General features: G+C 40.1%; 1 protein-coding gene across 6 annotated transcripts in view; it reads left to right on the top strand.

Moving 5' to 3' along the window:
- LOC117540860 (piezo-type mechanosensitive ion channel component 2) overlaps positions 1-12,114 on the top strand; it is a 111,831-nt gene that overhangs the window by 88,618 nt on the left and 11,099 nt on the right. For 3 of the 6 annotated variants that reach the window (XM_034207762.1, XM_034207759.1, XM_034207761.1), the window contains 11 exons: positions 819-922; positions 2,535-2,633; positions 3,553-3,673; positions 3,787-3,864; positions 4,029-4,195; positions 4,784-4,977; positions 5,862-6,035; positions 6,754-7,389; positions 8,583-8,841; positions 9,774-9,953; positions 10,559-10,865. In XM_034207762.1, coding sequence (XP_034063653.1) covers positions 819-922; positions 2,535-2,633; positions 3,553-3,673; positions 3,787-3,864; positions 4,029-4,195; positions 4,784-4,977; positions 5,862-6,035; positions 6,754-7,389; positions 8,583-8,841; positions 9,774-9,953; positions 10,559-10,865 — 2,319 coding nt within the window. The remainder of the gene's footprint in view (positions 1-818; positions 923-2,534; positions 2,634-3,552; positions 3,674-3,786; positions 3,865-4,028; positions 4,196-4,783; positions 4,978-5,861; positions 6,036-6,753; positions 7,390-8,582; positions 8,842-9,773; positions 9,954-10,558; positions 10,866-12,114) is intronic. The other 3 variants (XM_034207760.1, XM_034207764.1, XM_034207763.1) reach the window with 3 other exon arrangements.

Below are 12,114 nucleotides of genomic sequence, written 5' to 3'. Positions count from 1 at the left end.
ATAGACACGATGAAGAAAGAGAAAAAGACTAATGTCTGGAGGTCTGTGCTTGAGATTGTTTGAAACACCATCATCGCTCTCACCTACAAAGCCCACAGTAGGGAATCTCTCTGTTGTAAAACATTTTTACGCAAAGATATGAAGTCGACTCGCCTTTATTCATCAGTACTGGAATAAAGGATGAAGGGTTTGTTCATTCTTTGCCTGTAGACATGATCACCAGACAGGCGGAAATTAAAACTAGTGATTGAATATTAAAATAAATCTTTTTGTGGTCAATTAAAAATGTTCCTGAATCAGAACAGAGGTCGCCTGTTTGGTTTGAACTCATGTCTCAGTTCGTACTCCACCCCCACATGACATTTTCAATTATTTCTCTATTTTTATCTCTCTGTCATTTGATGTTTCATCTCCCAGCATCCTCCTTTTACCTCCCGCACCAACGCGGCTCTGCTCAAGGACACAAGTCAGCCTCGTCTATCCTATTGCTTCTAACACTGACCGGAGTCACTTGCTCTGTCGAGTAGGCTTACATGTGGAATAAAAGAGTCTCTAACAGACACCCTTCATTGTGCTTTCTGCTCACAGTTATATCAGTCATATTAACATTGTCTGCATTTTCTGTTTCATCCTGTCATGTCTGTGATGTTTTTAAATGTGTGTCTATATCACTGCTTACTGTAGTTAATGTTTAATATAAATGACATTGAATTAACGGTAAGTGGTTTATTAAGTTCTTCCTTTCAGTAAGGGAACTTTTTGTTGTGAAAAAACGATGAATGATTGTGTGTAACTGCATTTGCACTCTGCCTCTTCAGTGGTTAGAAGTGGAGACTATTACTTGTTTGAAACTGACAGTGAAGAGGAAGAGGAGGAGGAGGAGAAAAAGGAGGACGATCAGCCAAAGAAGTCTGCGTTTCAGGTGACTTCTAGAAGTGGTTCATTTCTTACATCAGTGTCAGTTGATGGGGAGGCACTAGTAGTAGTAGTAGTAGTAGTAGTAGTAGTAGTAGTAGTAGTAGTAGTAGTAGTAGTAGTGAGGCACAGGCTTCCTGAGGGGATGGGGTTTGGGAGAAAAATAAATAAAAAGACAGACTCCGGGCACTACAGACCCCAGGAGACAACACAAACACTGGCTAGTATCAGAGCCAGATTTACATATGAAGCCCAAAGAGCTATATCTTAAATACAGTTTCTATCTGAGGGGAAGTTGAGCTGGTCGCTGCCTCAAAATGTGGCTATTTTTAATATAAAAAAGTATTATAATCTTACAAAAATGGCTTGTGTAGCACAGATTGGTGGAAAGATCTTACATCAAATATTTATTTCATTGTATTTTCTTTCTTTTTATTATAGCATAGTATGAAAGTCCTCCCCTAGCAAGATTTGTATTCGGTTTCCGTCACTGTTAATTCATCGATTGATTACATGTTTTTAATATTGATGAAGATGCTATGAGGTAAAGCTTAACAAAGTCAAGTACTGTTGCATTTTGAAGTAAGGAAATCATTTCCTTTATTACATTCACTTTATAATATAACAAAAATAATCAGAACCTTTACTTAAGTAACAGTAAGTATAACATACAAATATCATCATTTGAATTACTTGCAGTTATTGTTATATTGACATGTTAAAGTGTTTCCAACATTACCAACTACTCTCGCTGTTGCAAGTGGAGGTACTTTTTTTAAATATAGTTCTTCAATCTGAAAAGTATTTTATACAATATTTCCCTCTGAAATGTAGTGTAAAAGAATAAAGTAAATTACTTCCCACCCCTGATTTGACTAGATTGATATGCTAGACCAGTGATTCTCAAATGAGGGTACGCGGACCCCTGGGGGTACGTTGGGGTACTGCAGGGGGTACGTGAGATTAAAAAAAATAATCTTAGTAAAATAAGTTAAATAGAAAACACAATTTTATATAAAACATTCCTAGAACCACCAAGGGGGTCCTCATATAAACATGTCAAATGTGTGTATTGTATTTTATAGTTTTTCACAATAACATATTACTTAAATTGAAAAACTCCTTGGAAAAATCTGTTTTATAAAAGTGTTATGTTGTTGTTTTTCATGCATAAAGTAAAAATATCCTTAGTTTGTTGTAATGCATACCACGAAGGAGTTAATACATCACACACTGAGGGAACATCACTATATTGTAATTATTTATGTAGGCTTTTTCGATCAAAAATGTTCTGGATCGGCCAGGGGGTACTTGGCTGAGAAAATGTTTCAAAGGGGGTACATTACTGAAAAAAGTTTGAGAAGCACTGTGCTAGACAATTCATACACTTCTAGAATAGCATGCATTGCTTGCACAGTTTAATAATACTTTTACACAAATGATTGAAGGTTTCGAATACTAACTCTCAGGAGAATGTGATAACAAATCCCTTCATCTCCATCTGCCAGCATCCTTGACTACAACATGATGTGTCTCCTAACACATGTCACCTCTGATGTTTCTAATATGATGAAGTCATGTTTCTACTAACCCCCTCCCGCTCTGTTTTCTCTCTGCAGCGAGCTATTGGGAAGTTTGTCTCTGCTCTCATAGCTTTGCCCAAGTCTATTTTCAAGCTGCCTAAAACTATCCTGCAGTATGTAGTGAAGGCAGGAAAGGTATTAACACCACAACTAAGAAACAACACTTGCTCTCTGAATGAACATCTTAAAGTACCAACTAACGCCACAAAACTGCCTTTCCAGCTCATGCTTGGTGATCTTTTTGAACAGAAATAACCTAAACAGATTCAGTGAACAATGATTTTCACAAGCAAGCACTAATTTGGCGTAAATCATCAAACACAAGCCGGAACAGGAATGCTTTGAGCTCTTTTGCATGTGATCGAAGTGTGTAGCATGAACTGGAGTTTTATTCTGACGTGGTATTGGTTGTGTTAAATGTCTATTTTTGGCTTTATTTTTTCTTTTTAATGTTTACTTTATTATCTTTTCTTTTTAATGACTGATTTTAAATGCTATTTTCTTAATGTCTTTCATTTTATTTAAAGCACTTTGAATTGCCTTGTGTTGAAAGGTGCTATATAAATAAACTTGCCTTGCCTTTTCCGTGTTGTCTTCTGCTTTAAAAACAAACCATTTGTCGGTTAACAAGACAATATTAGCGCTAGTATTTGGGCCTGATCCCTAATGAAAGACCATTTTTGTGTTTTGCTACTGTTTGTGCAGGATTCAGTGTATTAATTAAACATTTGAAGACTGGCGAATATAGAAAACCTGCTTGATAAATGCAGGAGTCGACCACAACCAATATTAGGCCTTTGTTGATTTATTAAGTTTGTACTGCACTTTTGACTGTTTTTGACAAAGGCTTTTGTTGTAGTGTTTAAGTAAGCAATGCAAGTCTCTGCTGCTGAGAAGCATTGCATTCAGTAGTAATATATCACAAAAAAGTGACTTTAAAAAGTGAAGTTTTGGTCTGTGTTAAGTCTTCCTTCAATTTGTTGTTGCTTTGACATCATTGATCTCAGTGACTCCTCTTCTTCACCTCCTCTCATTGATCCTCTCTGCTCTCCAGTTTCTTTATCACGCCTGGATCACTGACCCCAAAGCTGCTCTAAGAGCACGAGCCAAAGAGAAACGCAAATTTTGGAAAAAATACACAAAAGTAGTGAGACGTAAAAAAAGCAAGAAAGATGGTAAGCAAGTTATGGAGAAAAAACCTCACATTAAACAGACTTCCAAGTCATTTGTGTGTGTGAAGGAAATTCATGTCTCTTAACTGTAACTGTGTGTCTTTACTGTCCTTCAGCAGGTCATGTGACCATAGATCTTGGTGAGCTCTCAGATGGGCAAGACAAACCAGAGGAGGAAAAGTCAAGTGGTCCAGGTTGGTGATTTTGTGGTATTAAATTCCATGGTCAAAATACTAAATCTTGAATTGAATCATGAATAACCCTTGTGATTTTCTCATAGCCACTAACAGCCACAATATAGCAAGTTCTTTATTGAAGTTTTATCAATGCGAGTCTCTTGTCTCATTTTCTCCCTCAGATAACATCATCAAGCGAGTGTTCAACATCCTGAAGTTCACCTTCGTGCTCTTCCAGACGACGGTGGACAGCTTCACGCAGTGGATGAACGACATGTGCCGAGAGTACATCGACATCTCCACGGTGCTGCGAATAGAGCGCTGCATGCTGTCCAGAGAGGTCAAAAAGGTATGTTTTAATGCAATATATTCTTGTTTTATGTAACAGTTTCTTAGCTATCTTAAGGCCTTTAATGTGATAAAAGGTCAAATATATAACATTTCAGCTTTCAAAATGTGTAAATACGAGACCTATGATCGGTCTTATCCCGAAAGATTAAAAAAAAGTATAATAAACACATTTAAAATATATACCATAACCACATAAAGAATTGTAGTCATCAGACATCTAGATCTTTTATAGCAGCTAAGATTAGCAAATGTTGGCGAAAAGCTTGTGTAATCCTATGTTTTGTCAAAGAAACATTAATTTGAAATGACATAATCTATGCTTTTAACTGTTTACACACCATGTTGTTGTTTTTGGAGAGAAGGACATCTCTGCAGATAATTGTGCTCCCGGTAAAAACCTGCTAAATAATGAACAATAAAGAAATCCTGACCAGAGACGCTAAATGAAATGATGGCAATTGTGGTGAAAACAACCAACTTTCCACCAAACTTCATTTGTTGATTGTTTGTTTAAGAGAGCCCTAGTTGCTGACGATTACATATTGTACCTTTTTAAGAGGACCACTGAATGATTATCTTCCCCCAGGGCAACGTGCCGTCCAAAGACAGCATCCACGTCCTGTACCAGAAGGCCATGAAGCTCAACATGTCCCGCCAGGCCAGCCTGGATCAGCTGAGTGAGGACGACTCGGCCTCGGCCTCCACCAGGCTGCGCAGACGGAGGAGACCGTACCCCATGGAGAGCCAGGACTCCACGGCCTCCAGAGACAGCATCTCCAGGTACACTGAGCAAAGCGATGCAACATGGGAGACCAAAAGAGTCAATGTTTCAGGGACTTTCTGCTTCCTTTTCAGGTAGTACACTTAAAGAATTGTAACTTTTCTCTGCACAGGAGAAAGAGACATTTACGTCACGCTTAAGAAAACAAGCAATGTAAATCCATATACATAAACACTATTGCACAAATATGTTAATAATTATTGACCAAAGCATGACTGGACATTAATGTAACATGTACCATGCTCTTACCCTGTCAAGTCACACATTGGTACAGATTTGTCACAGTTTTTTCAACGTGATTTGTCGCTAAGAAATGTTTCATCGTCAAGGAGGAAGTACTGAAACATAACGTTGTCTAAACACTAAAACGTGCTTTCTTATGATCACTTGTAGCTCCAGATGTGGATTTATTTTTGGTTTGGGTACCTCCAATAATTGTTTACTTACTATCCTCTTATTTTATGAACACATGCAAATTGTTTTGCTTCTGGTCGACCAGGTTTTAAGTAAAATATTAGATTTTTCAAAATGGCATTATCAAACAATATTCCATTTGCGTCACTCCCTGAAATGTATAAGACAGATTGCAAACCCTTGGCCAATACAACTTAAACTATTTGCATTGCTAGATAGCCCTGGGGTTAATGAGCAAAAGTCGAAACAACCCTTCAAAGCAGCCATTACTAGCATAAGTAAGTTCTATAACATCAAGTTGAACCATTTCATCCTCACTCTCATGTTTTTGTCTTGTCATGATGAGGTTTGAATTCCTTTTCATTTCACGGTAAGGTTGGATTCAACGTTTTTGTATCCCCTGTCAGTGTGACCTCACATCCCCATCTCATTCCCCTCATCACTAATCATCACCTGTCACTCCTCTCAGTGGGTACACCGAGGCCACCAATCTGTTTTCTCGCCAATCCACCCTGGAAGACCTGGATGGGATGCCGGAGTGCATTCCCAAAACCAGCGAGCGCGCCCGGCCCAAACTGCGCAAGATGTACGGCCTCGACGCCTCCACCTCCTCCGTGGACAGCTGCAGCAGCTTCATGTCCAGGTGCCTGGCCTCTACATCCCCCACACACACACCTGTGTTCTCATCTTCACCCACTTCAATCATGATTTATCAAAAGATCCATTTCCTGTTGATTTCTCACTTCAGCTGTATCTCCATTTTGTTTATTGCATCAGGTCAAAAACTCAAAGATAACAACAAAATGTTTATTTTAATTATTTTGAGAGACAAGGTTTTTACCTAATAACAGTGATATGAAAAGCTGTTGACAAAGTATGGTCTGTTCCTCCTCAGCAATTGCCTTGCAGTAATTCAGGGTTGTAATAAATATCACTTTTCTTGTTTCAGTGTTCATATAAACATACAATGCTTCTTTATTTTCTTCAGTTAATTCAATACAAATGTAGTTTAACCCATTTAACTGATGTTTTACGTGTTGACAAATACTGTACACTAATACTGCTTTTAATCACATAAAAGTGTCTCATAAGCCATTTATTAAATATAAATTATCTGTACTAATTATTATTTAAATGAAAAACCTATGCCTTATCCACGGGTAGGGTGTAGCGTTAAAAATAATTCAGTTACAGCAAAACTCACGGATGGTTAGAAATAAAAAGGCGTCAAAAGATATATGTGTTAATAGATTATATTATCGCATGTGGGCACACCTGGCTACTGCTGAGAAAAGTGCAAGCAAGCAAATATTTTATCATTTGAATATTCTGTATAACTCCGCTCTTTTTCCCACCTGCAGTGAAGCGACCCAGGTTGTGATGTTGTACTCCAGGCAGGGCACCACAGACACCATAGAAGAAGTGGAGGATGAGCACGATCAAGGGGAAGACAAACAGCAGGCGGCTCCCTGGGAGTCCCAACAGCTGGACGAGAGTGAGGGGGCCGAGGGGGACGGCTGGAGTGATGCAGACCCCAGGGACCAAGAGGAGAAGGAGGAGGAGGAGGAAGGTGAGGAAGGGATGGAGGTACCAAAGGAGCAGGAGAGAGAAAAGAGGGCTCCCTGGGACTCTTTCGGCCCAGATGAGGGCCCTTCGCTCAGGGTGAAGGAGACAGAGTCCGCTCAGGAGAAGGACTTCACCACTGACAGTGAGGAGGGGGCAGGACAGCCGGGCTTCACCCCCACAGAGGGGAGAGTCGGGCTGATTTACACTCCTGACACAGACGCTTCCAAAACGTCCGACGCTGAAGTTCCTCCGAGCTACAGCAAGGCCGTCAGCTTCGACCGCCTGGAGCTGAGCGACGACGAAAGCGACATGGACAGGAAGAGGGGGGGGCGGATGTTGATGACCTCCGACAGCCGCTCCGACAGCAGGTCCGACCTCATGCTGCCCTCCATGACCACCGAGCTGACCGCCAGCGAACTGCTGCTCAACAAGTGAGTCGACAAACTGAAGCCTTCTAGCATGAAGAGTCACACAAAGCAGTTGTCTTAGGATGCAGATTTATATTGGTTTCTTAATCATTTTAAATAAATTGCACCAAGTAATTTTTCACCTTTTTGTAATTTTTCATCTTCTTGTAATTGTCTTGTGTCTGTAGGTTGTTGTTTTTGTCAACTTGTCATCGTTCTGCATTTCTTTGTAGTCGTTTTGCGTTATTTCGTTGTTCTTCAGTCATTTTGCATCTCCTTTTGGTCTTTTTGGGTCAATTGTTTGTCTCTTTATAGCCATGTTGACTCTGAGGTTATTTTGTACCTGTTTTTGGTCTTTATGCACTTCTTTGTAGACTTTTTTTGAATCTTTTTGAAGACATATTATAGTTTGCTTTACTTTGTGGTCCCTTTGTAGTAGGGCTGCACGATATTTTGTGTCGTGACGATAATCGTAATATGCGCATGCGCAATATTCACACCGCAGGACGTGAGATTTTTTAATTTTAAATTTTCTTTAGGACGTGCGATATTATAGGCAAATTAACTCAAACACGTCATGATACAATTATTTTTGCTGCTTGCTACAAAAGGAAAACTCGCGCAGCTCTCATGTCAGGGGTACTTGAGTGAGTGACATGCTGGCTCTGCATGCACAGCAAACCACCAATCACAACCAAACCTCCAAAGCAAACGGACCCGGAGATTAAAGGTAAAAGTAGTTTCATGTGTTTCTCCAGGGCAGTTCGGCGCTGCTAACCGAGCTAGCTCAGCTTGTTGCTCTGATAACTTAAGATCCAGACGTCCGTGACTGAAATCCTTCATCCGGTAAAAATACCAATTGTATAGCATTAAAGTTCAAGAAAGGATGGTTTGCGGGGGAAAAAACCGGCCTTTTCTTCAATTCCTGTATGTTTTCATATCGCAATATATATCGCAGGGGGGGAAAAATCGCAATGTCAGTTTTTTCCAAGTGCAGCCCTACTTTGTAGTTTATTTGTGTCAGTTCCCCACAATCCCATAAACCCCTTGGCCTGTGCCAGTCAGCCCTGTTCAGTAATCCATCCATATACTTGCAGTTATTTTTGTGAGTCTAGAAATATCTGCAAGTTTAAAGTAACTGAACAAATCAGGTTTCTGTAATGTATAGGAATCCAAGAGTTATAAATCACTAAATCAATCTGTCTCCTTTTGTCCAGGATGTTTTATGACGAGGAGCTGGAGCAGTCGGACCGGTTCTACGTGAAGCAGCCTCTGATCCTGCAGCTGTGCTACGCCCTCTACAACATGCTGGTGGCGCACTCAGAGATGGTTTGCTACCTCGTCATGGTCATCAACCACATGGTGTCGGCCAACTGCGCCACCCTGGTCCTCCCCACCACCATCTTCCTCTGGGCCATGCTGTCCGTGCCGCGGCCCAGCAAGCGCTACTGGATGACGGCCATCGTCTATACTGAGGTACAAACGGAGAGAAACACGTCCAATAAATCTATTTTTATTTTTTTAACATTTTTGTTCACTTCAGTGTACATATACATATGTAGTTAAATAGTTTTACAGAGTGGTCCGTCTTTTTTCTTTTCCTTGACAAAACAACAACAATAAGCACACAAGAACATGGGGTGTTTTATTTTCAATATAACACATTAAAACAACAGTTAAACAAAAGAAGGGCGTATCGGGGTAATATACGCTTTCCATTTCTTCCAAATGTCCTCAAATGTAAGTTCCTGGAGCCTCATAGAGAAGGTTATTCTTTCCATTACGAAGATTTCATAAATGATATCGTACCAATCATATATAGATGGGCTGTTTGGTTTGAGCCATTTCTTTGGGATTGCTTTCCTCGCAGCTACACTCAACATCCCAAACAAGTATTTTTGTTTTAATATTTGTGGACATTGAGTGCGTAAATCAACATTTTAATATATCAAATACCAAGTCAAATCTGCAGTTATTTTCTTAGTGTTGGTGACAATATTTCTCATGTATCGGGCATTTTATTTTGAAATAAAGCTCCAATATAGAATAACAATAATCGTATCTGCTCTCCACAATTAATAAAAAAAGTTAAAACGAGCATGACAATTACTCCAAACAGGAAGGAGTTAAAAGATTGGACATTTATGCACAGATAAGATAATATAAAAATGTATATGTGCTATGTATTGATTAAAAGGAAAAAATATGCCATCCTTGAGTAAAATGCAGCTGTTTCACCCAATGGAGTGGATGGTTACAAATTAAAAAGACATAATATATATATATTTGTTTTAATTATTACAATTGCATTCTAGTCTAAGAGTAACATTAACATATCAATGGTTAATGAAACTGTGCCATTATCCTGACTGTAGCTTCACTGTAACATATTGTTTTTTTCCCACCAGGTCACCATCTTCATCAAGTACTTCTTCCAGTTTGGCTTCTTCCCCTTCAACCAGAACTCTATGGATAAGAGCAAACCTTATCACCCTCCCAACATCATCGGAGTGGAGAAGAAGGACGGCTACGTCCACTACGACCTGGTCCAGTTACTGGCTCTCTTCTTCCACAGATCCATCCTGAAGGTTCCTGCAAAATGAATATTTGGACAATACTAATATGTGAATCATATTAAAAGTCACCTATTGTGAAAAATCCACTTTTTCATGTCTCTTCTACATCAACGTGTGTCCCCTCTGTGGAAAGAGATTCTGAAAGTTTCAGGAAAAAAGATTCTCTCTCTTTTTGTCCTGATCCATTTCTATAAAAACCTGTCTGAAAATAGCCAATCACCAACCAAGGTAACCCCCCCCCCCCCCACCTTATCACCTGAATCTCCTCCTAGAGCACCATTGTGTTCTTTTTAACCAAATCTCTCTCAGAGGGGCGTGGGGAGGGGCTCCTTATTTTCATCTAAAGTAACAGACAGAGAATCAGCACTTTGGAAACAGGGCTGAAACAGAGGGGATTATGGGTAATGCTGCGATTATCTGTTTGGTGATTGGAGCCAAACACTTCAGAGACATGTTTGTATATATCTGAGACCTGTGATATATTGATGAAAAACAATATAATAGGGGACCTTTAAATGTAAATGATGCAACTATACTCCCTTTATCAGACTTAAGTATTCTGTGTGCAAATATGATACAGCTTTTATTAATCCCTGAATTCCTCGTCTTCGTTGCAGTGTCACGGTCTGTGGGACGAGGAAGACTCCAAAGAAAGGCGAGCGCCGTCCCGTCAGAGCGAGTCAGAGGACGAGGGAAAGAGTAAATCAGAGGAGAGTGAGAAGGGGTCTGAATGCGCCTCCTCCATGATGAGTGAGAGAGGCTCCACTCACACCTTGAGGTCCTTAAACTTTGGCACCTCCATCGATTCAGGTCACGTCCAGGTTCAGTACCCGCAGCAGCAGACCTTCCAGCGGCGGAAGAGCTCCAGCGGAGGCTCGCACATTTCTCACCGATCTCTCCACTCCACTGTGAGGTCCAAGAGAGGTGAGGATTCTTTTCTGGTCTCTGGTTTCTACTACTGGATAAACTAGTGGTGCTTGAGCTGGGTTGTTTCTGGGGGTTTTGGAGAAAAAAGGAAATGGTAAATGGGTTTTAGATTACATCGCCCATAGTATCAATGTAATGTATGCTTAGCTGTTAGGCTATTATTGCGGCAGTTAGTAATATCCAAATAAAGTGCTGCGAGGGACTAAACAAGAGAAAAAACACTGTGGACGCGCAAAAACTCAGTCTTTCCAAAAGTATGCGTTTGACCTTTTATTTCCAAAGCAAACATTCCATATCCATATGCGTAGGCCTATATTCCTTTATGCGTGTATGCGTGCGTGCGTGCGTGCGTGCGTGCGTGCGTGCGTGCGTGCGTGCGTGCGATCAACAAAAATGGTCCTTCTCCAGCTCACTCCCCCTCCATCTATCACAAAGTGCACAGGTAAAAGCAACCGGATATAACCACAAACATCACCACACAAATCCAATGACACGCCCACCACCTATAGTGACTCAAAAAACATGTACCAGACACAGAGAAATACTTCACATGTGGCTCCTACAGCTATAGTAATCATATGCCAAAATGTTTAGAAACCAAAGAGCAATAAACCACTTCTCAGCGTGTAGTGCCGATGTTGTGGCTCAGGAAGAAGATGGTGTGATGGAATATTAATTCCAGCTTCGGTGTTCTCCAGTACAATCTAAAGGTTTATTTGAAGAGTGATTAAGGAGGATGGACTAATGATGAGTCATTTTCATGGTAATTCAGTCAAAACAATCTTAGCAAGACATTGTATTATCACTCTGGGGCCTTGCATGGCAGAGGACACTTGGTCAGTTGTTTGACTGTATTTTGGAGAGATATATTTAACGTTTTAGCTTTTAATATAATTAGCCTATATATGTATGACATACTAAAAGATAGAAAATAGCTCAAAATTACTGAACAGATGGTCGCCTATCAATTAGAGGGTTATGGTTCAATCCCTGTAGTCAAAGTGTGATTAGACAAGATGATGAACAACGGTGGCTGTGAGTTTGAGCTGGTAGCATCTTCTATGGCAGCCTCTGGCACTGAATGAATAATGACTTGTATATGTTAACAAAATACATTCAATTTACCATTTAAAGATGCATCTTAAGACAAATTTGGAGCAATCAATGCGACTCGAAACGGTTGAGAAGCATTGAACGAGACAAGTGGTTTAAAACATGTGGAGCTAAAGCGATGTCCAGACATGAA

This window comes from Gymnodraco acuticeps, unplaced genomic scaffold (assembly GCF_902827175.1).
Source record: "Gymnodraco acuticeps unplaced genomic scaffold, fGymAcu1.1, whole genome shotgun sequence".
Classification (NCBI taxonomy): Eukaryota; Metazoa; Chordata; class Actinopteri; order Perciformes; family Bathydraconidae; genus Gymnodraco; species Gymnodraco acuticeps.
This window is presented reverse-complemented; position numbering and strand designations above follow the sequence as displayed.